We start from the raw sequence: 25,425 nt of genomic DNA, 5'->3' as shown, positions 1-25,425 counted from the left end.
AACAGCAACAGTGGGGAAAAGAACACGAGTCAAGCCAAAATAGAGGGGAAAGAAAAAATTATAAAATAAAAACACCCAGAATGAGTTTAAAGATTAAGAGCTGGCATAGCTAACAGCAGAGGTCATCAAGTACATTTGCACAAGGGCCAGGTTTTGTCTTGACAGAGACTCTGGGGGCCGGACTTTCAAATACACAAAAACTGAAGAAATATTTTGGTCTAATTGAAATATTATTGTAGTAGTATTGTATTTCCTTTCAAAATGTTTTTAGTCATTACCAGTGAGATCTATCTCTATTATCTATAATGCAGCAGGCCACATGGAGACAGACCTGACAACAGAATTGGCTGGGCCCCTGAAAATCCTAGAGAATGGGCCTTCTACAGTTGTGATTTAACACCAGTATTAACTCATTTTGACACTTTTTGCCCCTTAACCCCAATTTTTGCTATTCTTTTTAAATACTTTTTGCCCCTTTACCCTAATTTTTGCAATTTTTTAAAACCATTTACACCACTTTTCCTGCATGTTTTATCCCCATTGTGCCACTGTTATCCATTTGTGCCACTTCTCTTCTTTTTTGCTACTTTTTTCAACAATTTTTGCAACTTTAAAACCAGTTTTTGTCACTTTTAAGCAATTTTTATTACTTTTTGCCTCTTTACCCCAATTTTTGCTATTTTTTAACCAATTTAAACCACTTTTTTGCATGCTTTATCCCTTTTGTGCCACTCTGTTATCCATTTTTGCCACTTTTTAACCCCTTTTCGTTACTTTTTTTTTTACACAATTGTCATTTGTAACACATTTTTGATAATTGTTGCCCCTTTTTTCCTCTTTTACAAATTTTTGTCACATTTTAACCTCTTTTCACAACTTATTCTACCATTTTTTGTCTCTCACAACCCATTTTGTCACTTATCACCCATTTTTACTACTCTCTAACCCCTTTTCACCACTGTTTCTGGTCATTTTTGCAGCACTACTAATTATGACAGTAAATTTCAGCCAGTCATTCTTAAAGTACTTCAATATTAATTGTTTGTGGAATAGATTTAATGGCTGCAGACAGGCAAAAGTCTTCCAAGAAGAGTGAAGGCTGTTATAGCTGCACATGGGGGGCAACTCTGTATTAAAGTACATGTATTTGAATAAAATGTCATTACAGCCCCTGTTTGTGTAATGGTCAGGTGGCCAGATACTTATGTCTATATTATATATAATTTTCTTACAAATATACACATATGTACAGAAGCAGGTTGCATTTACATAAAATTAAATTTTGCACTTTAGATAAATAACTACCTCAAATTAATGAGAAAACGATCTTTTTTCACTGTTTTTCTGACTTTTTCCCCCTCTATCTTCGAATTACAATAGCATAATCACTAACTGAGATAAACAGAGAACAATAAAATCAGAAAAACCGAGCAAAAATCATTATTATTTGTGTGTTCCTTCATTTTTTAATTTTATTTGACTTTAATATCTTTTGTTTATTTTTTCTCAATTTTTGTGAGATTTAGGGTGGGTGTGTACAGGCAGGGTTGGGGAGGATTGTTCACATTATGTCAAAAATGTCTGGTGCTGTCAACAGTCTCATACTTTGTTTTTGTTACATATGCAATAAATTGTTGAAATTAAACTGAGCAAAGATTGACTGAAAACTTTGTGGGAAAAATAATTCTGGCAAACAGAGCAAATTTTTTACTCAGAAAACAGTGAAAAAAGTCCGGTGTAAATGTAATATGCTTCTGCAGGTATCTGGTGTATTTCTGTCTACAATGTAAATCTAAAAGACAGTAATGTATAAAGAAAATGCCTCAAAATGCTATGTTCCTTTTAACCACGTTGCATGATATAATGTAGACTTTTGCAGGAAGAACTCTGAGATCCTGTTGGTTGTACATTAAACCTCCTCCGCTGTCATGTTTAAACATGCCAGTGAATTGCGTGCCAGTGTCAGAGGTTATCTATCTGTTCTTTGACGTTTCTTTATGTCATAACCCAGCAGTTACTCATTGTCCTTAATTTGGCTATTTTTAAAGACCCTAAACATTCAGGTAAATATTTTGCAGATTTAGTCAGAGGTTTGCATCACATCTGTTGTTTCTGTTGCCTCTGATACATTTTGTTTTCTCTTTGAAGGTACAATGACACTTTGGAAGTTGACCAATTATCATTACCAGGTTACTTATCTTAGGCTCTGTTTGTTTTGGAGATGATTTGGATGATGTTTTTGTGAGAGCAGAGCAGGTGCAACTCCTCTCCGTGGAACCAATCAGTGGTCAGGCCAGGGGTCACCTCTATATCAGCTCTGCAGACAGACACAAGGCTTATTCTGTAACAGCTAGGACGAGGATTTGGACGTTTAACAGCAAGAAGACTTTTTAAAACCTGATTTTACAGCTAAATCTGCAGCCATGGCACCGATTTTACTGAACTGTATGGGAAATGAGCATAATGAGTACATCAAGTGAGTAGTTTTCAATTAACCAACTTCTCCTCTTATAATCCAATGCATCAAATTTGGAGATGCCATTCACTACTTGTTGAGTTTTCTGTTTGTAACTATGTCCAACACTGCGCTTAGACAACAGGTCCAGGTCAAAAACCCTTACCTGGACACTATGGAGGAGGATATCTTATACCACTTCAGCCTCAGCACCAAGACTCACAACCTTCCTGAAATGTTTGGAGATATTAAGGTAGTGACATTTTTAATCAGTCACATAATCTGAAAGCTTGAAAGCAGAGTTAACTCATTCTTTTTCTCTGTTTGCTAGTTTGTGTGTGTTGGGGGCAGTGCAAATCGAATGAAAGCTTTTGCCCAGTTCATCCACACGGAGCTGAAACTGTCTGGAAATCCAGAGGAAATAAGAGACATCTGTGAGGGAACTGATCGCTACTGCATGTATAAAGTGGGCCCAGTGCTCTCTATCAGTGTAAGTACTCTAAATTAAATGGGCCCATTGCTCTCTATCAGTAGAAGCACTCTAAATTGTTCTAGTTGCTTTCTTTTTTATGGGAAATTATCCAAATGTTGTAGAGCTATTTGAAGTTATTTCAACCCCGATCTTGTTTTGTCTCAGCATGGCATGGGTGTCCCTTCCATCTCTATCATGCTGCATGAGCTCATCAAACTGTTGCACCATGCTCAATGCCGTGATGTGATTCTGTTTCGCCTTGGAACATCTGGAGGTGTTGGTAAGAGCGCTGTACTGTTTTCATTTTATCAGAGATTTTTCTGTTAGTGAGAAATTAATATAATTCGTTCCTTGTGTATCCTTTAGGTCTTGCTCCTGGGACCGTGGTGATCACAGATAAAGCAGTGGACTACTCCTTCCGACCCCAGTTTGAGCAGGTGGTTCTGGGGAAAGTCATCACACGTAGCACAGAGCTAGATGAAGGAGTTGCTAATGAACTTCTGCAATGCTCCTCTGAGCTTCAAGACATCCCTACAGTGATTGGAAACACCATGTGCACGCATGACTTCTATGAAGGTATGAAGAGCATCTCAGGCTCAGTGTTGTGTTAACCGACATATTTTAGAGGTTGCTCAGAAGTGACGAATCCTGTTCTGTTTCTCTCTAGGCCAAGGCCGGCTTGATGGAGCTCTTTGCTCCTTTTCTCACGAAGAGAAGCTGGAGTATCTGCGGAAGGCTTTTGATGCAGGAGTGAGGAATATAGAAATGGAGTCCACTGTGTTTGCTGCTATGTGCCGCGTCTGTGGCCTTAAAGGTATTTTTATAGCAATGCACAGCTTACTGATGTGTATATGTTGTGACTAGAAGTGGCATGCTTCAAGATATAAGTAGTAGAGAATGTAGAACTGATTCGCAGGTGTACCTCACATAAGCACCAATGCCATCTCCTTTTCCTCTCCAGCTGCTGTAGTGTGTGTTGCGTTGCTGAATCGCTTCGAGGGAGACCAGATCACTTCCTCACATGACGTTCTGGTGGAGTACCAGCAGAGACCTCAAGCCCTGGTGTCCCACTTTATCAAGAAACGTTTGGGACTCATTGTCTAAGACGCCTTTGTTTCCCACCTCAACCCAGCTTCCCAGAAGCAGTGTAAATAGTTTGACTTATATGTGCATATGTATATAAAATGTGTTAAACATGTTGATATGGGCATTAGACACTTATTTAAATAGCCATGAAGATTTGTATGATTTTGTCTATGAAACAAAGATGTTGAGTACTGTGCTTATAGATATGTCATATTTAATACTGCAGTGCTTATGTAAGGTAAAAACGTCTAAAGATTGTGTTCTGTTCTGTGTTCTGTTGTTTGTTTGAACATTAAACTTACACATGTGACACCATACACAAAAAAACAAAGTTTTCTTGATTAATCAGCCTCTAAATGAGACAATCAAGTTCACAGAGAATATGTGCACTTTTAAGAAACCTGATCAAAGATCGTAGAAGAGAGCCTTATAAAATGTAACAAGGAACAAGGTTTCTCTTAAAATACAAGATGAAGTAGGCTTTCCTCCATCTACTACCATCATGTAGTTTTTAATAACCATAGACAGGTGGGCAGTTACTTCTGTCAAGCTTGTTCCCTGCAAATGCGCATTTCAGTAGTAAGAAAATAAAATATGTGCAGATAGGTCATTTAAATTTAATCGATGTATTCTACACATGTTCTATCACTCACATATATTCTGTTTCTTATTACACACTGCTCTCTGGAGTTTAAATACAATGTAAAGTCAGTACTGATCATTGAAATCTGTATTTTGTAGTAAATAAAACTTTTATCAGTTTAATTTGTTAAGTCTTTTTTAAACACGCCCTCTTGGTCATTACCCAAAAGACCAACGCAGAAAAAGGTACGACGAAAGTATTCAGTGACATTGTGTTCAAATGCATGTACTCCAACATGGAGTTGCAGCCCTTGTTGCAGCTAGAACAGCATCTACTATTCCTAGAAGGCTTTCCACAAGATTTTGAGGTGTTTCTGTGGGAATTTGTGCCTATTTATTCTGTAAAGCATTTATGAGGTCAGGCACTGATGTTGGACGAGAAGGCCTGGCTCTGTTCCAGTTCATCCGAAAGGTGCTCAGTGGGGTTGAGGTCAGGGCTTTGTGTAGGCCAGTCAAGTTCTTCCACACCAAACTCCTTTAACCATGTCTTTATAGTCCTTTCTTTGTGCACTGGCGTACAGTCATGTTGGAATAGAAAAGGGCCTTCTCCAAACTGTTGCCACAAGGTCAGAAGCATAGCATCGTCCACTGGTAATGTAAAGTAGATAATACTTTTATCAAGGTGTTTATTGACTCTGTTTTAACATTTCCTTCTATAATTTGGATCAGGACCACAAAAGACTGCAAGGCATTGTAAAAGTGTAAGGAACACATTTGTAGCCTCAAAAAGGCCCATTCAATCCTTGCTGATCACAGCCATCAATTATGTAGCTCTCCCTGCAGCCATTGGCTTTTAAATGAGAAATCCTGTGACGGCATAATTTTTTTATTATGTATTTTTACTGTTGTTATTTCCTGAGCTTTTATTTATTGTCTTTATGCTGTATTTATGATTGTATGTTTGACTGCTGACTGAAAAACAAATGGCTCTTCACAGGGATAATAAAGTAAGCCTGGAACCTTGAACCTGGAACCTTTGCATGCTGAAGCATTAAGATTGCCCTTCAATGGAGATAAGGGTCTACAAAACAATCCCATAGCATTATCCCTCCTCCACTAAACTTCAGTTACAACAAAACAGTCATGCAGGTAATGTTTTCCTGGCATCTGCCAAACCCAGACTTGTCCATCTGACTGCAAAACAGAGAAGTGTGTTTCATCACTGAACAGAACACGTTTTCACTGCTTCATAGTCCAGTGTCAGTGTGCTTTACAACACTCCATCTGACGCTTGGTATTAGACTTGGTGATGGGAGGCTTGCATGCAGCTGCTCAGCCATGGAAACCCATTCATGAAGCTCTGAACCCTGTCTGACGTTATGCACCATGCACCTTAGCAGTCGTAGGCCCTGCTTTGATTTTATGTGGTCTTTCACTCAGTGGCTGTATTGCTGTTGCTCCTAAACGCTTCCACTTTCTAGTAATATCACTTAAGTTGACAGGGATGACATTTCACAAACTGTCTTGTTGAAGAGGTGGCATCCATCACAGCATCACACCTGAAGGCACTGAGCTCAGGGCCCATGCTGTTTCACAAATGTTTGCAAATGGAGACTGCATGGCTGGGTGATGATATTATACACCTGTGGCAATGGGTCTGACTGAAACACCTGAATTCAATATATTACCAGGTGTGGCCAAATACTTTTGTCTCTACAGTGTATCACTGGATGTATTCCCAGTATCTGTGAATGAGAAGAAAAGGGCATAAAGCAGCCTCTCTACATACTAAACATAGCTTTGGTTGGTTACACCAGTCATGAAATGACCTAAATTTTGTCCTGGTGATGACATCAAGTGGAAATTTTCAGAAGGCTTGCAGGGGAATTCAGGCTAAGGTCGAGGTAGGGAAAATAACAGTTGTTTACACACAAAGCTTCTGAAAACTTCCGCCGATTGCCATGAGTTCTGTAAGCATAAACGCCACTAGAAAAAGCTTTTGTTCCAAACGTAATGATCCCAGCACTCTCACTTATTTATCTTTAATTGAACTGTATCAGATGTAGAGTTTTCAAGATTTCAAAAACATGACCTCAGTTAGAATTTAATGATGGATTTTGTATCTGGTCTTGGAGGTTTAGGCGGCTGGATGATAGATAGAACCTCTTTGGCATAGCGGCTATGGTGCAGACCAGCCTCTCGCAGAGCCTGCTCAACCCGCACTCGAGGATCAGACACGATCTGTAAAACAGAGGGAAACATTTTTATAGTAGGTAATAAATGTCCATGTGTTTAATGCAAGATCACACACACCAGGCTTCAAATTCAGGACTTCAAACTAGATTAAAAAGTAATTCCTTGTGGTTGGTATTGTAAGAAAGATATGCATATTTTGTCTGTTACACATTGACTATATGTAAACCCCACTCTGCAGTTACGACAAAAGCCCACACACAAACACACACAAAGATTGTAAAGTGCACTGATTGAGTGGTTGGCCTTCAGATGAAGGCTGTGTGTGTGTAATGTTCTCTAGATGAGGACAGACATGTTTGACTAGCCGATCTGATTGCATAATTTTCCTCCCCTGCATGGGTCACTGATCAGTCTCACCCAGGACGGAACTAAACATTCTGTATATCATCAACAAATATGGGGAAACAGGGCGTGCAGGCTCATTGTATGTGGAGCACAGATAAGGAGTGTGAGGTAAATGTCCACTCAGCTGTAGAGCTTTTGTTATCATGCAAAGCTAAAGGTTAAAGGAGGGTGGATGTTATCATGACTCACCTGTGTGTCTGTGTACGTGTTGATACTGTAGAGAGGCCGTTGCAGCTCAAACTCCTTAAAATTCAAGAAGCGACTCCTCCAAGCCTTAGTATCTGCCATCATCCTCTCTGGGTCTGCCTCTGCCACCACCTCAACCTGAAATAAAAAGGTGAGAAACATTTATGGAGTGATAACAGAACATTGTCTTCCCTTTTCTGCCATTAGGTGGCAGTGACGCCTTGATTTAGATAAATATGAGTCTCCCCTTGTAGGTCATGTAAACTGAGAATCTGAGAGCAGATAGTGATCCACCTGTTTTCGGAGAACTTCCAAGCGATGCTGTTTCTCTTCCTCTTCTCTCTGCTGCTCAAGCTCACGCTCCTCTCTCTCCTCCTGTCGCTGTCGCAACATTTCTGCCCGAAACTGCACCCTAAAGGGAGAGAACACAGAGGGTGTGGACATCAAAGCTAAACAGCACCTCTCTCCTCCTCTGCCAAGGCCAGCACCACCATCACCTATCGCTCCTGACACAGCAGGCCTCCGGGCTGTGGAGGGTTTTATGGAAGCCACCAGAGAGAAGCGCCTCAGCCATCACCTGTTTTTATCCCTTTGTAAAACCTTCACGAGTCAACACCATTATCAGGTATTAATGCCTGTCCCTGTGACTGTCTGCAGAGAAATACTAGGCAAATGTAAACAAACTGGATTTGTTAGAATGCAGACTGAATCTTGGGGCACTAGTAGTGGTTATGTCCTCACGTCCCATGAACAGAAGCTGGTGACTTCAAATCCAGCAGTTTTACTCACTGTCCATTACAAATAAAGGCACAAAAGCCCAAAAATAAATCTTACAAATGCAGCAACTTAAATTTTTCTAAAGTTACTTGGGCAAGATTAACCAATCTCACTGAAAACTGGCATTTAGAACCATACTGTATTATGTGTACACATTTACTTTCACACTGCAGGATCACTGCAATATAATGAAATCAAATAAGTCACCTCTCCGTTACAGGGCCTATAAGAACTATTCACCCCCTGCGATGTTTTACCCTTTTATTGATTTTATGAATCAGTCGTGGTCAGTTTTGGGCACGTTACTTTAAAACAGTAATTACTTGGCGCGCCGGTAATCGAGTGGTTAAGGCGCGCCATATACGCAGGTGACCAGGGTTCGAATCCAGCCCGTGGCACTATTTCTTGCATGTCTCTCCCCGCTCTCTTCCCTGTTTCCGACCCTCTATCCACTGTTCTATCAAATAAAGGCAAAAATGCCAAAAATAAATCTTTAAAACAAACAAAAAAAGGTAATTAGTTATAGTTACTAGTTACTTCTCCCAAAAAGTAAAAAAAAAACTGAGTTAGTAACTGAATTACTCCACTATAAAAGTAACTAGTTACCCGGGAAAGTAACTATTGCTTCATTTTTCTTTAGTTTAAATATATGTAAGAATTTGGATTTCTTTCTGAGCAGGTGTCACAAGCCAGTTGCATAGAGCAGGGGTTCTCAATGTTGGGGTCGGGACCCCATTTGGGGTCACAAGACACTGAGAGGGGGTCTCCAGATGCCTTTAAAAACTAAGAACCTATTTTAAATGACACTGTTGCCACTTACATCAATTTTGTCAAATTTAAACCAATTTTCATCACTTTTTTCCACCAATATTTACCAATTTTAAGACATTTTTGCAACTTAAAACCCATTTTTTGTCAATTTTAAATCCTTTTTTTTCTGCCTGTTTTTGCCAACTCTAAACCAAATCTTGCAACTCTCTGCCTATTTCTGGCTCTGTTGACACATTATTGCCATTATTAACCCCTTTTGCCACTTTTCAAGCCACATTTCCCAATTTGATATGCCCCATTTATGCCAGTTTCTGATTTTTCTGCCTTAGCTAACCCTTTGTTTGCCAGTTTATATCAATTTTCATCCCATTTCACAAAATTTCCACCAATTTTTGCCACTTTAACGCAATTTCAGCTACTTTTGAATCCACTTTTACCACTAAATAAACCCATTTTTGCTTTTTTTTTTTGGTTATTTTGCCACATTTATCTAATTTTTGGCATTTCTAATCATTTCTGCTACTTTTAAAATACAATTGCACCACCTTCCCACCACGTCTTGCCATTATAAACATCTTAACTATTTTCATTGTATTTGAATTCTGTTTTCAACAAAAGGATTTACATTTTTAAGAGGGCTACTTACTACACAAATGAATTTAAATTTTTATCCTTGATAAAAGTGGTTATTATCCAGGATAAATATAAAATACCACAGCTTAACTTTACAATGGACCATGGTTTTGCTAGCTCCCAGTATGGCTGGGCCCCAGAAATCCCCCCCCCCCAATGGGCAGCCTTGTCTCCACATGACTATGTGGTTGTCTAGCCCCTCCCTCCTCCCGCACCAAAGAAAAAAATTAACAGTTTTGCAGCGCCTGAGGCTGAGAGCCAAGTCAGATGACAAGAGCTTCAATGAGTAGCTTTAGTTTATAACGCGCCCCATTTAATTGTGGGTAACAGTAACGGCGTTGTAACGATGGAAATAGTAATTAGTTAGATTACCCAGTACTGAAAAAAATAACGCCGTTAGTAATGCCGTTTATTTCAGCGCTGTTATTCCCATCACTGGTCATGGTCAATATAATTTGGCTTTTTGGAATTTAATTTTGGCCATAAGACAAGATATAGTGTTTGGTGGACACCGGCAGCATCATGCTGTGGGGATGCTTCTCAGCAGCCAGCACTGGAAAGCTTCTAAAGGTAGAGGGTAATTCGAATGTGGCAAAATCTGGAGGACAATCTGATTCAGTCTGCAAGTACGCCTAGGAGAAGATTTATTTTCTAACAAGATAATGACCTGAAGCATACAGTGAACGCTACACAGAAATGGTTTAAAGGGGACATTATGCAAAAACAACCTTTTCAGGCTTTTTTAACAGAAATATGTGCCCCTGACCTGCCCACAATCCCCCAAAGAATCAGAACCGTGAATTTTTTTTGTATCCGTCCCCTGACTTAGACTTTTCAATAACATTTTCTCTGAGTTGCTCGGGGTGTTCTTTTGTCTTCATGGTGTAATGGTAGCCAAGAATACTGATGAACCAGAGACTGGACCTTCCAGACACAGGTGTCTTTATACTACAATCACTCGTTGGACATTCACTTCACTCAGCTGATCTCTATTCCACTTATAGTGAGATTACTAGCTATATATATGCATTCACTTTTTTTTTTACTTTATATACTTTTGTTTAATTTCATTACTTTTGAGAAATCTGTTTTCACTTTGATATTAAAGAGGATGAAGTTATTGCACTAGAGTAAAGTAAGCTTTCTGCTAGATATATTATTAAAGTTTGAAAATTCAAAACTGTGATAATGCTAAAATTGGATTTCAGTGCACTGTTCATATAAATGTTTATGATACTGTTAAGATAAGATAAGATAGACTTTAATGTCCCCGTAGGGATTTTTTTAAATTTTATTTTAAAGCATCTGAAAAGCTCATAACCCATGGTGCACCTCCTCACCTCTCTTTATCTCGCCTTGCCTGCTCTGCCATGACTCTCCTCAGGTTGGCGAGTCTCTCCTGGTCCCTCTGCTCCAGCAGGTCCCTCCTCTCCTGCTGCTTTAAATAAAACTGCCTGACCTGTGGGGGGAGAAAACATTGATTTACAAAGAATGACAAAAAGAAGTTAACAACAGCCACAGGAAGAGCCACACTCCATCTAATTGGACTCTCACTAAACTCTTTGGATCATCATGTCCTATTGATTGTGACTGAGCAGGAATAAGATAAGTGTAAACACCAAGAATGAGATGATATTTCAATGTCTGTCACACTGCTGTGCTAAATTATATGGAATCCATTGCAGCCTAAATGCCCTCATTAATCAGAGTCTCTCATGTTCTCCTAGTGGACCCCTGAGCAGAGAGTTAATGAAACGGTCAAACACGTGCACACTCTGGTGTTTTCGTACCTGTGAGGAAAATCACTAAAAAAATGATCAATACACAAAGATAATTGTAACAATGAAGGCTTTAATCTGATCCTCTGTGTGCTTTAAATAAAATCATCCTGCAATCACACTTGGAGTTTGCAAAACAGCACATGCATGATGTGAGAAACAAGATTCTCCGTTCTGATGAAGCCAGAATTGAACAAATCTCAATGTTATGTCTGGAGGAAACCAGGAACTACTCATCACCTGCCCAATATCATCCCAACAGTGAAGCATGGTGGTGGCAGCATCATGCTGTGGGGGTGTTTTTCAGCTGCAGGGAATGGGAGACTGGTGAGGGTTGAGGGAAAGCTGAATGGAACAAAGTACAGAGATTTCAATGAGCCTAAGCACACAGTCAAGACAACACAGGCGTGACTTAGGGACAGCTCTGTGAATGTCCCAGAGCCCTGGCTTTAACCCAACTAAACATCTCTGGAGAGACCTGAAAATGGCCGCCACTGACGGTCCCCATCCAACCTGGCTGAGCCTGAGAGGATTTGCAAAGAAGAATGGCACTCCAGGTGCACAAAGCATCATATTCAAAAAGACTCCAGGCTGTAATTGCTGCCATTAGTGCTGAATAAAGGGTCTGAATACTAATGTTAATGTGATATATCATTTTTCCTTTTTGATAAATTCGCAAAAATTGCAGTTGGAACAATTTGGGAGTAATTTTCTGCATGACTGTAGGAGGACTGTAGGGTTGAACCTTACTCTACCTCAGTGTTACTCAACCAAAGAGCCAAATTGTTGAAAAATACCTGTGCAAGAGCCACAATCTAAGTGGTGAAAAGTGGCATAAACGGCTTGAAGTAGCAATAAAATTAAGTTAAAGGTGGCAAAAATGGTCCAAAAGTGGTAAAAACATGGCAAAAAACATGAGAGAAAAAAAATGGGCAAAAAGCAGTCAAGACCCGCAAAATGGGGGGGGAGTTGCAAAAATGGGAAACACGTGGTATTTAATGGCAAACAGTGGCTTAAATGGGCAAAAAGTGGTGAAAAAGGGCAAAAATTGGGAAACATGCAAAAAAGAAATGGCAAAAAATGGGCAATAATGGGTACTTAATGGCAAAAGGCAGCTTAAATGAGCAAAAAGTGGCAAAAAATGGTGAAAAAGGGCAAAAATTGGGAAATAATTTCAAAAAGAAATGGCAAAAATGTGCAAAAAAAATAGGAAACAAGTGCTATTTAATGACAAAGATAGCTTAATTGGGTGAAAAGGGGCAAAAATGGGATAAATATGGCAAAAATGGGATAAATGGGACAATTAAGTTTGACAAATAAAGCCTTCTGTTAAGTCTAGGAAACAAACTGATTAATGTGATACATTTCTGAGGTCAAAGTTTCCCTTTTCTAAGATTTTCTGGGGGAATAATATTTTGAATTAAGACATAAAAGAGCCACAAATCATGGTTATATCTCTGCCTGGGATCCAGCTGAGCCAATACGGCTTTTATTACCTCTTTGCTTTGTGAATTTCTTGGTGCATTGTTAATATCCCTCTATGCGATTTCAGTTGTCTAAGTTTTTATTTCATTTTCATTTATCTTGAGCTTGCTGTGAGCATGCAAAATAAATTCAATAATCTTATTTTTATCCTTATGAAAATAAACTTTGAGATAAGAAACTGTAGAAATAAAAAAGGCGAGAATAGCCTTGAAATTAGAACCCTATAGATGCATTAGTGTTGTAGGATGAGCGTGATGGCGTGCTTACTTTTTCTTTCTGCCGTGCTCTGACAGCGCTCTCCCTCTCCTGCTCCCTCTTTAACCTCGCCTCCTCCTCCTCTCGTTGCCTTGCAGCGATGTCCGCCTCCAGCTTCGCCACCTCTTCCTGCTGGGCCCGCCACTGCTGCAGCTGCAAGCACACATGCAAATACACACCAAAGTTAAAAAAAAAAAGAAAAGAGCAGGTTTATTGTCCATCAACGGCTGTCTTAAGAGAAGTCACAGTGAGACAACCAGCTGAGCCCCTGCTGCCATGGTGCCAAAGTGTGGCATGAACTTCAGAGGAGGTGTCGAAAACTGCCTTCACTCTTTGTGTAAGATCATGTCAGGACCCCTCAGAGCTTTGAAAATGCTTCAGTTTGAGCCCTAGAATTTATTCTAAAAGGAAAGTTTAACCTTATATGAGAATCTGACACATTTAGACTTAAAGTCCCACCAAACTTTTAAGCCTAAAGGGTTAACAGATCAGCATTGTTCTCAAACTTGTTGGGCAAAACTTGACCTCAAAAACAGCAGCTTTTATTAAAAAGGATGAACAGCTTCAACACTATGGATTTCTTTCTCATCATGCATTAATATGCTATTGAATTTGATATGCTTTTGTGAAATAAATTGTATTTTAATGTCTTCACACTTGTCTAAAAATAATGCTGAACCAAACCCAAAAACTGACATCCCAGTTGATGAATATTTCTCCTCTAAAATCGTGTTTCCTCTGCAGAAAAAGCAATCTTTATTCATCCAGGTTTATATCTACAGTCTCACACACACACTCACACACACACAGTCCAGCACTAGCTTGGATTTTGAGTGACAGGTTTGTTATGCAGCAGCCTCTCCGCCGCGTGCCGGGTATTAAAATTGTTGCATTCTGACCGTTTCACAGATCTAGGAGAGGACAGCTTAGGGATCCCTGAAGGAATGAGGTGCAAATTAACATGGTCTCACACACATTAGCACCCGCGGTATCAACAAGTCAATCATATTTCATGTCTGCCTGAGAAAAGGCAGCAGCTGTGTGAATTAGAGGGGATTTAAAACAATGGAGCCTCTAATGCGGGTCAATTTGACCCGGTTAGCAGGGTAACAGGGATCTTCTTTAGAGGGAACATTTTCTCTCATGCATGTTGGTTTCTACGGTGCATGACTGTTCAAAATGGACTTTTGGAACCAGAAGAACAAATTTAAATAGCAAATGTGTATAAAGAGCAGTGTAAATATTATGCCCCATGTGCTCGGTGTAATCATGTTTAAGTGGGCTGGCTATCTGCCTTGTTGTTCAGTGTGCCCAACCTTTGGTACTGACAGTGATTCCAATGTTGCCTCATGGAACTTAGCCTTGATATTCAAATGTCAAAGTTAAAAAAAACCCAAACCTAAACAAAACCTCAACAGCAGATTCACGTGTCAACATAAGCCGGAATAACCCTCCTTCAGTGCTTTTCAGTATTCACAGCATTTTTGCTTTGAAGCTGTTAAAAGTGTTCATCGTCTATGACAGTGGTTCCAAACCTGAGGTCTAAGCACCCGTGGGGGGGTGTTAAAGATCTCAGGGGGGGCGCGGGACCCTCTTTGCTCTGATGTTGTCAAAATTAGATGTGCATATTTATATTTTGTTAAATCATAATTAGAAACATGATGTACAGCAGCGTAGGAAAAACCAAAAAGACAAAACATTTTTTAAAAAGAATCCACTCATTTTTTAACAAAAAAGTCAGAATTTTGGGGGTGAAAATATATTTTTATTGCAATTAAAGTTAAAAATTTATAAGAAACAGTTCCATCATTTCAGAGTTTAAAAAGATAGAAATATAAAAGAAAAAATGTGAAATTTCTGAGTTAAAAAGCCAAACATTTTGACACTAGAAACTCAAAAATGTTAAATTTTGGGGGTGAAAATATAAGTTTTTTAGCTGTTAAAATATATATTTACAATAAAACAATGCCTTATTTCAGAGTTTAAAAAGATAGAAATTTATGAGAAAAAAAAAGTAATTTCTGGGTTAAAAAAGGATTAAATCTTGACACTAAAAACTCAAAAATGTCAAATTTTTAACATCATAAATAAAGTCAAAAATTTACCAGAAAAGAAACAGAAGACAGTGTTTGAGTTTTTGACATTTCCACTCTATTATCTCAGAAATTCTACGTTTTGGTCGATGTATATTTATGACTTTCAAAGTAAAAATAAATAAATAAATAAAATGATTCTTTCAAATTTATGACTCTTTAATCTTGATAATTTCTTGAAAATTAAAAGATCCTCTTATTTTCTTTTCCAGTGTGGCCCAAAAAGACTCTAGTAATACTGGACAGTTTATACCCAGCCCTTCAGTCAAGAACATGCGCATATAGGCCTTTTATAATGGGATGGTCATTAAAACAGTTTAAACTGATGGGGTTTCGGGGGCTTAGCTTTCCTTAGATACGAGTGGCGGGGGGCCTTATGGAAAAAGTTTGGGAACCACTGGTCTATCATACACTAAGCAGCCAACAGAGGCTGTAATGACATGGTATTTAAATACATGTAATTTGATATGCCGCTGCTTCCACGGCCTCCATTCTTCTAAGGAGGCTTTCCACAAGATTTTAGAGTGTTTCTTTGGGAATTTGTGCCCATTCATTCTGTGGAGCAACCTTTTACCCTGGCCAAGATGCCAATCAAATGTCCTATTCTTCATGCATAACCTACTAACTATTGGATTTGGACTCTTATTTTCCAGAATTATGTACGGTTTTATATAAATGACCTAAACTTTCCCATCTACTGCCATTCATTTTGATGGGACGTTTTCAGCCAGATAGGGGCGGGGCTGGCATCATTAGGGCAAAGCTCCACGGATAGGTTGAGGCTATCAATGCCAGTATCCCTCCTCCACCAAACTTCACAGTTGGCATGATTGCACTGGCCGAGTTGCTTTTGTTCCTAAACTCTTCCACTTTCTAATACTATCACCTGCAGTTGATGGTGGAATATCCAGCAGGGCTGAAATTTCACAAACCGTCTTATTGCAAAGGTGGCGTCCAAATCTTTGCTTATTTTCTGTAACTAAATAAAAATAGCAAATCCCCGCATTTAAGAATCCATCAGGGTCCAAGAAGTCACAAAAACATCTCTTAGATAATCTCAGTGGGTTGTTCTCAGCTCGTGTTGTGAATGCTCAGCTGGCCCAGAGTAAGTTTTGAGGTTTATTTGGGAGCCATGGAAGTAAGAGAATTAGCTTACTTAACACAGTTGTCAGAAACTCCATCAAATGAGCTGAGTCACCTCGTGGGTGCTCACAAACAGAAACCAGCAAAGACTGAACTGGAGGAGGCGTTTCTGCACACACAGGCAGTGAATTAATGCATACAAAAGCCTTCATGCCTATACAGCGGTCCACATGAAATCCTCTTTGTGAAGTGTTTCATGAAAATGTCAGAATATACTCCTCAGACTACACAAAGAGGCATTAGTGTGTACTCTCTCTGTTTGCAGCATGTCATTGGTTTACAGCACCACCAGACAGAACTGGTGGACTCAGAGGGGGCGGCAGTCTTCCCTCTAGGTGCTGTAATGTTTGAAAAAAAGGAACGAAAGTGCCTTTTGGATGCCTTTATGCTGCCCTCGAAATATTCAAAAATAGACAAAATTAAATGTACTGCCCTCTTTGAGGGCCTCTAAATGGAATAAACTGAAATTTTCCCATTAAAAGGGCACGTTTGTCAAATGATGTCCATTCAGAGGGCATCAAAAAGAGCAGTTCATTCATTCACCTGAAGAGGGCTCCTAGGAGAGCATTTGGTCCATTTTCTAGCATTTAGAGCAGGGTCATCAAGTACATCTGCACAAGGGCCAGATCTAGTCTTGACAGAGACTCTGGGGGCTGGACTTTCAAAAAACGAAAAATTTATAAATAATTTGTTCTGATTAACACACTATAGTATTAGTATTAGTATTTCTTCTCAAAACGCAGGACATTTTTCTGTATTACCAGTGAGATCTATCCCTTTTATCTATGATGCAGCAGAACACAAAGAGACCGGCCGGCCCACAGAACTGTCCGGGCCCTGAAAATCCCAAAGAATGGGCCCTCCCCAATGGTAACTCATTTTTGACACTCTTAACCCCTTTTCATTACTTCCTTTGGCCATATCTGCCCCTCTTAACTGATTTTTGATCATTTTTGCCACTTTTAAAACATTTTTTGCAACTTTCCTGCCAGTTACAGTTCCTGTGTGCCACTCTTTAACCCCTTTAAACTACTTTGCCAGGTTATTTTTGCTTTATTTTTGCCACTTCTAACCCATTTTGAAACTTTTTGCCTTATAAACCACTTTTCCTGCACGTTTTATCCCCATTGTGCCACTTTTGTAAGTTTTTCCCACTTTTTAACACCTTTTCATTGATTTTTTGCACCATTTTTGCCACTTAATACCCTTTTTTTTATACTTTTGCCCCTTTTCTCCTCTTTTGCCATTTTTTTCCACATTTTAACCTCTTTTCCTGCACATTTTTGCCCCTTTGTGCCTCTCTACAACCCATTTTTCCACTCTCTAACCCAGTGATACTCAACGTGTGGCTCTTGAGCCTCATGTGGCTCTTTTAAGTCTGAATTTGAAATATTATTCCCCCTCAGAGATTAATCACATTGATCAGTTTGTTTCCCAGACTAACAGAAGGCTTTAATTGTCCCATTTATCCCATTTTTTTCCACATTTGTCCCATTTTTGACCTTTTTACAATTCTTTGCCCCCTTTCACCCAATTAAGCTACCTTTTGCCATTAAAAACACTTTTTTCCTACTTTTTTGCCTATTTTTGCCATTTCTTTTTGACATTTTTCCCAATTTTTGCCCTTTGTCACCATTTTTTTTGCCACAGTTCACCTATTTAAGCTGCCTTTTGCCATTAAGTACCCCTTTTTTCCTATTTTTTGGCCCATATTTGCCACTTCTTTAAGCCACTTTTTCCCATTTTTGCCACTTTTATCCCATTCTTGTCCCTTTCACCATTTTTCACCACTTTTTACCCATTTAAACTACCTTTTACCATTTACCACTTATTTCCTATTTTTTGCCCTATTTTGCTACTCTTGACTGCTTTTTTCCCATTTCTTTCTCATTTTTTGCCACTTTTGGAGCATTTTTGCCACCTTCACCTAATTTTATTGCTACTTCAAGCCGTTTTAGATTGCAGCTCTTGCAAAGGTATTTTTCATCAGTTTGGCTCTTTGGTTGAGCAGGGTTGAGTAACACTGCTCTAACCTCTTCATCACTTACTCTGGCCATTTTTGCAACATTTCTGTCAGTCTTACCCCATTTAAAAAAAAAAAGATATTTACTAACAATTGTTGACGAGTGAATTTCTGTAAAAACAGATTAAAATCAGATCATTCTAAAACTATTACAGTAGTAATTGTTTTTGGGATGTGTTAAACAGCTGCAGACATTTGAAGCCAAAAGATACTCCTAAAACCAGAACATCTACTTTTCCTTGTTTCTGATCTTCTGGGGGCCGGACAGGGAGCTTTTGGGGGCCTGATTTGGCCCCCGGGCCACCAGTTGATGATCAGTGATTTAGAGGGTTAAAACATCCAAAAGGGCCCTCCACCAGAGCTGTCTAGTGGTGACTTTCAACCAATCAGACACTGAAGACAGAAGGAGTACTCACATGCCACTTTGTGCGGTCTGAGGAGAATATATTGACATTTCCAAGAAACTTAGAGAGTTTGGGGACAGCCAGTCATGAAGGCTTTTGAATGCATCTAATTCACTCTCTCTGTATGGAGAAATGCCTCTTTCACTTTATTATTTTCTCCACTATTGGATATGTGCGCCCCCTTAATAGACAAATCTAAAGATTTCCACCTTTTAGTGCCCTCTAAATGGACAAATCTGAATGTGTCCTCTAAATTAGAGATGGTCCGATACCATTTTTCCTTCCTGATACATTTCAGATACCATGGTCTTGGGTATCAGCTGATACTGATACCGAGTAGTGAACTTTCTGGACTGACTGTGTAGACTAGCAAATTATTTTAGACCTTTATTTGACTCAGATCACGGCTCAACAAATAGAATCATAATGTTCAGCATCTCTGTGAGCCTAAAGTTGTTATCTTGAGTTTTACTGCTAAATATTAAGATAATAATATAGGGGGCTGCATCACAGGCTCTATTTATCTCTCTCCTTTATGCTTTATTCAGGCAGCATCACATGACTACAGAACAGCCTGCCATTGGCTGCAATGCAGCCAATTACCACTAGCATTCAAGCTGGTGGCAATAAATGGTGGTAACTGGATTAAAATGGATAAAAAGATGTTCAGTATTGGGTTTATTGGTGTGGGTTTCATCATTTCATCATTAAAGTCCCCAAAAGTCACGCGAACTCCAGGCTCGCTGAAAATGCTGCTGCAAGGGATTCAAAGGCATCAATAGCATCGATGGGAAAACACACCAGCTAGCTTCAAGAGGAGAAACAAGTAAGAGGCAATGATTTATGGTTCAAAAGTTAGTTAACTTTTGATAAACTATGTCACTTCCTGTTGTGTACGACAGCGCCAGACTGGAAGGCATTTTAACGATCACATTCAGAGGATAACTGTCACGCAGACACCATTCTCTGCTGCTGCAGTGGGTCCTTTGCTTCTTCTTCACTGCTCTAAAAACGGTAGCACCAGGGTTGCCAGGTCTGTGTGACAAAACCAGCCCAATGGCCGATAAAAACTAGCCCAAAACTAGCCCAAAACCAAGCCCAGTGCTGAAATTCAAGATAATACAGTAAAACCTCTGCCACAGTGCATATGTGCTTGATTGCCCGCAGACATTCTGCTTCTTGGGGGGATTGCAGACAGGCCAGGGGGGCATGTTTTTGTTAGAAAAGCCTGAAAAAGTGTATTTTGCATAATATGTGACCTTTAAAAATCTATTCTGGTACCTTTTATAGATTTTTCTTTCCACCTCTCTGGACCTTATCTGGCTCTGAAAATTTAATTAGGAGCATTTGTTTTTGAAAAATTAAGAAAAACAAGCACCCATAATTACACCATTCATCAAGGTCAGGCTAAGATAAGATACCTGCATGTTCTCCACTCTGGAGAGATGAAGTATGTAAACAACCCAGTGGGAGGGTCTGAAGGCATATTCTAGTGAGAGCACTGAACTGACATGAAGCAGATTACTGTCTTTGATTTGTTATGGTCTCACAAAGTAAAACATCTACAGCCTGTTAGTGATATCACCGTAGGTCACAGTGCAGCTGAAGGTGTATCGTAGCATAGCTTAGATCTGCTGTGAACACTGGATGAACTACAAAGGATGAGTGTGTTTTGTATGTTTTCTTTTTCAGGCGGAGATGAAAAGGCGCTATAAGAAGCACACAGAGAATAAAACACTCATTATGAACAGTCTCCAGCAATTTGTCAATGAAATCTCATTCTCTGTGATTTCAAAGGGAAATGGGCAGCCATCCTTTTTCAATGCAGCATTAAAATGTCTGCAGAAATGTCAGGATAACAAAAGGATGATGGCCTCTCCTCTCCTCAAAGCCTTTGTTAATAGAGTTATCATGACGTCTTCTGTCAGCGAGCGGAAAAACAGCCAGCAAAACATTCCAGTTACGTTTATTTTATGTCCAAGATTAGATGTAAAACAGATGAGTGAAAGAAACAGGAATGGAGTCATGCAAGGCTGAAAATGTTGAATAAGCACACTGTGAATCAAGGCTGAGGAGGCAGGTGTTGTTTTCACAAACATGTACAGTGCTTAACAAATTTATCAGACCACCACCCAAAGTAAGGTTTATGCCACAGCTGCCCTAAATTAACAGCATTGGTAAAAACTGGTAAAACCAAAATCATTTTTGATGTTTCTGCAATGGTTAACACACCAATATGTAGAAGCTCTTTAACCCAGATGATATTTTTAATGCTAAAATATAATAATTATTATTATCCATGAATTTTCAAATTTACTGATTTACAAAAGAAAAAAAAAAACTGAAAAAATAGTAAAGCGCATTATTATTTCTTGATTAATATGTCAAATTATAGTTATTTACTTGCATTCCTGAACAGAAAAATGAATTTCAGTGGTTGAATGTTATGCTTGATTCATTTCTGACTTCTCAGAGAAGCCCAGTGAGCCGGCTCAAATTTGGGTGAATTCAGTTTGAAATTCCTCATTCCTGTTCAAAATGGTAAAACATGGAGAGCTCACTGAAAATGAAAGAGTCCGCATTAAAGCACTTCATGATGCTGGATGGTCTTTGAGACAAATATGACAGGTGGTCTAATAAATTTGTAAAGCACTGTAAATAAAACTATATTAACCCTCAGACCCTCTTTTAAAAAAATCACTCTCTCCCTCTAAAAGCCCTTTTAGGACATTGGATATAAGTATTAAAAACAAATGAAAAAACTTTTTTTAAAATTTTTGGCCTTAAACTTCAGTCCTCATCATGTATAGCGGATTATTTTTTTTTATAATTTTAACCCTACAAATGCCAGTTTATTTACATAATGCCACATTTTCTGACACAAAAAAAATCTTCTTTTTTATTTGAAAAATGCAAAGCAGATTTTTTTGTGCAGGGATTATCAGTTTTGGATATGTCAATGATTAGCAGCAACACTGATTTTGACTTACTATTAAGTTTTGAGTATTAAAAAAAAATTTTAAAAATCACTTTCTCCCTCTGAAAGCCTTTTTAGGACATTGGATATACTGTAAGTATTAAAAATAAATGAAAAAACTTTTTTTTAAATTTTTGGTCTTCAACTTCAGCCCTCATCATGTATAGCGGATGTGAATTAATTTTTATAATTTTAACCCTATAAATGCCAATTTATTTACATAATGCCACATTTTCTGACACAAAAAATGGATTATTTTTTATTTGAAAAATGCAAAGCAGATTTTTTTGTGCAGGGACTATCAGTCTTGGATATGTCAATGATTAGCAGCAACACTGATTTTGACATACTATTAAGTTTTGTATATTAACAAAAAATTAAAAAATAGTTCAAAAAATCACACTCTCCCTCTTAACGCCCTTTTGGGAAATTGGATATATTGAGAAATATTAAACATGAAAGAAAAAAAAACTTTTTTTTTAATTTTTGGTCTTTAACTCCAGTCCTCATCATGTATAGCACATATGAATTCATTTCTATAATTTTAATTTTTCACCAGACTCTGACACCCATAGAAAACACCAAAAGTATTTAAAGTTGAAATAATTAATTCCACTGGCCTACAGTCACTGATTTATCCTATCAGTTCAAACAATGCCACAATGCCTCTCTGCAAACATTAAAAAATGGTGAAATTTGGAGTCTTTTTTTGCCTTGCCTTTTTACCTCTGAATGACTGAATTACAAAGGAATTTACAGGATTTCTTATTTCTGTATTGCAGTGGCAGCAGAATGAAACTAAGTGGTTTTAATGGTAGTCAATGAGGCCTATAAGGGCTTTAGGAGGGAGAGTGTGGTTTTTGTCCACACAGTGGAAAGTTCTGTCAACACAGTGTGGATAGCGAAATTTCAAAAATTTGTTAAAAAATTAACATCTTTGTCAAATATCATCTTAGCATGATAACTGCCGAAATAAGAGCAAAAAATATAATTCAAAAGCCCTAAAAGGGCTCAAGGAGGGCCTGAGGGTTAAATGATGTGAAAACAATAGAACAAAAAAACATAATTGAGGGGAAAATCCTCCTGTTTAGATTTTAAAGTCTCTCTCTTCCACTGCCTGCAGATGTTCATTCTTACAGATGCATGCAGAATCATGGCACCTGTTAGCATCTTTGGTAAAGCGCTCTCATCATAGTTCCCTCAGTCTCAGTATCCTGGTTGGCTCCCTCAGCCTCACTGTCACTACGGCTAGCATTTGCTAATAATTCTTTATCTTGCAGCCATTCATCATCACTGCCAATAGCATCAAACTCACTTAACTCAGCTGGCATTTGCTCCACTATCCTGTAGGCGTTTCTATCCCACTCTGCTGTTGAGCCCTGCAAAATATGTACACAAAATACAGCATTCTAATAAAATAAACATTTTTTACAGCCAAGAGATAACTACACATTTAGTATTTTTCAGAAAAGTCACAATAATAGCACGAAACACAGTCAAAATGTTGTTAGGGATGCATGATGTCCATTTAAATCATCCATCCATTATCTACACCAGGGGTTCTCAACCTTTCAGCCTGCAACCCCCAAAATAAAGGTGCCAGAGACTGGGGACCCCCACTGTACCTGAAGGTGGTTGAACACATCCATGAATATTCTAGAATAGTCATGTGCAGACAAGGCCGTCCATTAGGGGGGATAAAAGGGGAGCTTTCTGATATCAAAGAAGGGCTCCTATGTTAACATGAACTTGTCCTGTTAAGATGTTTTTATTGAAATAGCTTTGATTTCAGTAAATATGACCTCCTAATGCTGCAAATTCAACACATGACCATTTTTAGCTCTTTAGAACCTATAAAATGTTCTGAAACTCTGTGCTGTGCATATTAATGTGGAACAGTGCATTTTGAGATTTTTTTATTTTTGAAAAAATTATTATCATTGGGAGATTTGTTTAATAAAATCTGAATCAATAGCATTTGCATAATAATTTGGAACACGGTGTAAGACAAATACGGGCCACTAATTCCTTAGAGCAGTGATTCTCAACCTTGGGGTCAGGACCCTCTTGGGGGTTGCAAGACACTGAGAGGGGGTCACCAGATGCCTTAAAAAAACCAACAACATTTTTTAGATTAGACTGTTGACTCTTAACACAAATTTAACAGAATGATAACCCTTGTTCATCACTTTAAAACACCAATTTTAGCAGTTTTAGCACATTTTTGCCACTTAAAACCCATTTTTGTCCATTTTAAACCCTTTCCACCACTTTTTTTCTGCCTGTTTTTGCCACTTCTAAACCAATTCTTGCCACTTTCTGCCTATTGTTGACCCATTGTTGCCACTATTAACCACTTTCTACACACTTTTTGCCCATTTTAACCACAGTTAACCCATTTTTGCCAGATTATATCCATTTTTCATCCCATTCCACCTCATTTCCACCATTTTATTGCACTTTAAAGCCATTTCAGACACTTTAATCCTCTTTAACCACTTTTTGTGCACAATTTGACTCAATTTTGATGATTTTTTGCAGCTTTTATCAATTTTTTTGCCACTTGTACACCATTTATGTTCTTCAAAAATCCAATTTCACCACCTTTTCCACCATTTTTTGCCATTATTAAGCAATGTAAGAAATTTCTAACTCATTTGAATTAAGCTTTTAACAAATGTTTTTTCATTTAAGAAGGCTATTTGCTACATAAATGAATAAATAAAGATATTTGTTTTTTTGATAAGAGTAATTATTATTCAGGTCAAATACAGAATATGGTTTTCACAACTTAACTTCACAATGGACCATGGTTTTGCTGACCTTCATGGAACCCCAGTATGGCTGGGTCCTGGAAAACATCCCCCTTTATACCTCCTTGGGCAGCCTTGTCTTTACAGGACTATTCTTGAATGTGCATGGCCGTGTTCAACCACCTTCAGGTACAGTGGGGTCCCCAGTCTCTGGCACCTTTATTTTGGGGGTCCCGGGCTGAAAAGGTTGAGAACCCCTGCCTTAGAGAACTATCAACTGTGGCCCCAGGCTGTCTGAATGGATAGAACTTGTTTCATTCAGCCACTAGAGGAAGGAAGAGAAGCTCTTTTTACTCACTAGAAGATCAGCACACACAGAGAATACTGGTTACTGCAGAAAAGGGCACTAAGATCACTGAGACACAAGTCAATCTGCTGTTTGTATTGTCAAAAATCTAGAGAGCAGGACACTGAGAATTAGTGTTTCCAATCAAAGGAGATCCCTTGTCTTATGAATATCTTTCTTCTTTCTATTGTTGTATTGCTTGTCCTGCACACCCCTTTCCCACCTGAGCATGCTGAAACAATCTGTCATCCTCCAGGCTTTATTTACTCATGTGGGAAACACAATCGCTCATCAAAGATGCCTGGAAGCAAGATATAAGTGGGAGGCAAAACGAACGCAAGGACAGAATAAAAGGCTGGAATGAACAGGAGCACGGAGAACAATGCCAGCTAATTAGAGCAGCCAGAGCGCTGCAGAACAAACAGCTGATGATTTCAGAAGAAGAGTCTGTCTTTCAGAGATAAATCGTAATGAAATAAGCCTCTTCCCATGCATGAAATAGTATGTAGTTATCTCAATAATCCATTTCATTTAATTTATATTATTTCAGTGATGTATATTACATCTGGAGCTCCTTCTAAAAATGAACAAGCCCAAAAATAAGT

General features: G+C 38.6%; 2 protein-coding genes across 2 annotated transcripts in view; one reads left to right on the top strand and one right to left on the bottom strand.

The window, feature by feature from the left end:
* The first annotated feature begins 2,315 nt into the window (after positions 1-2,315).
* Positions 2,316-4,778, top strand: upp2 (uridine phosphorylase 2). Its single transcript, XM_041807461.1, has 7 exons — positions 2,316-2,476; positions 2,594-2,708; positions 2,787-2,945; positions 3,093-3,207; positions 3,294-3,503; positions 3,595-3,741; positions 3,889-4,778. Exons 1-7 carry the CDS (start codon positions 2,424-2,426, stop codon positions 4,029-4,031), a joined length of 942 nt encoding a protein of 313 aa, XP_041663395.1. The 5' UTR covers positions 2,316-2,423; the 3' UTR covers positions 4,032-4,778.
* A 1,845-nt stretch (positions 4,779-6,623) lies between these two features.
* LOC121522876 (coiled-coil domain-containing protein 148-like) overlaps positions 6,624-25,425 on the bottom strand; it is a 51,804-nt gene continuing 33,002 nt past the window's right edge. The window contains exons 10-14 of the mRNA XM_041807549.1: positions 13,094-13,234; positions 10,904-11,022; positions 7,677-7,794; positions 7,386-7,520; positions 6,624-6,836 (exon numbers count right to left, since the gene is read on the bottom strand). Coding sequence (XP_041663483.1) covers positions 6,693-6,836; positions 7,386-7,520; positions 7,677-7,794; positions 10,904-11,022; positions 13,094-13,234 — 657 coding nt within the window. The 3' untranslated portion in view covers positions 6,624-6,692. The remainder of the gene's footprint in view (positions 6,837-7,385; positions 7,521-7,676; positions 7,795-10,903; positions 11,023-13,093; positions 13,235-25,425) is intronic.

Source organism: Cheilinus undulatus, linkage group 15, assembly GCF_018320785.1.
Source record: "Cheilinus undulatus linkage group 15, ASM1832078v1, whole genome shotgun sequence".
NCBI lineage: Eukaryota > Metazoa > Chordata > Actinopteri > Labriformes > Labridae > Cheilinus > Cheilinus undulatus.
Note: the sequence above shows the minus strand (reverse complement) of the source record. Positions and strands in the feature narration are given on the sequence as shown.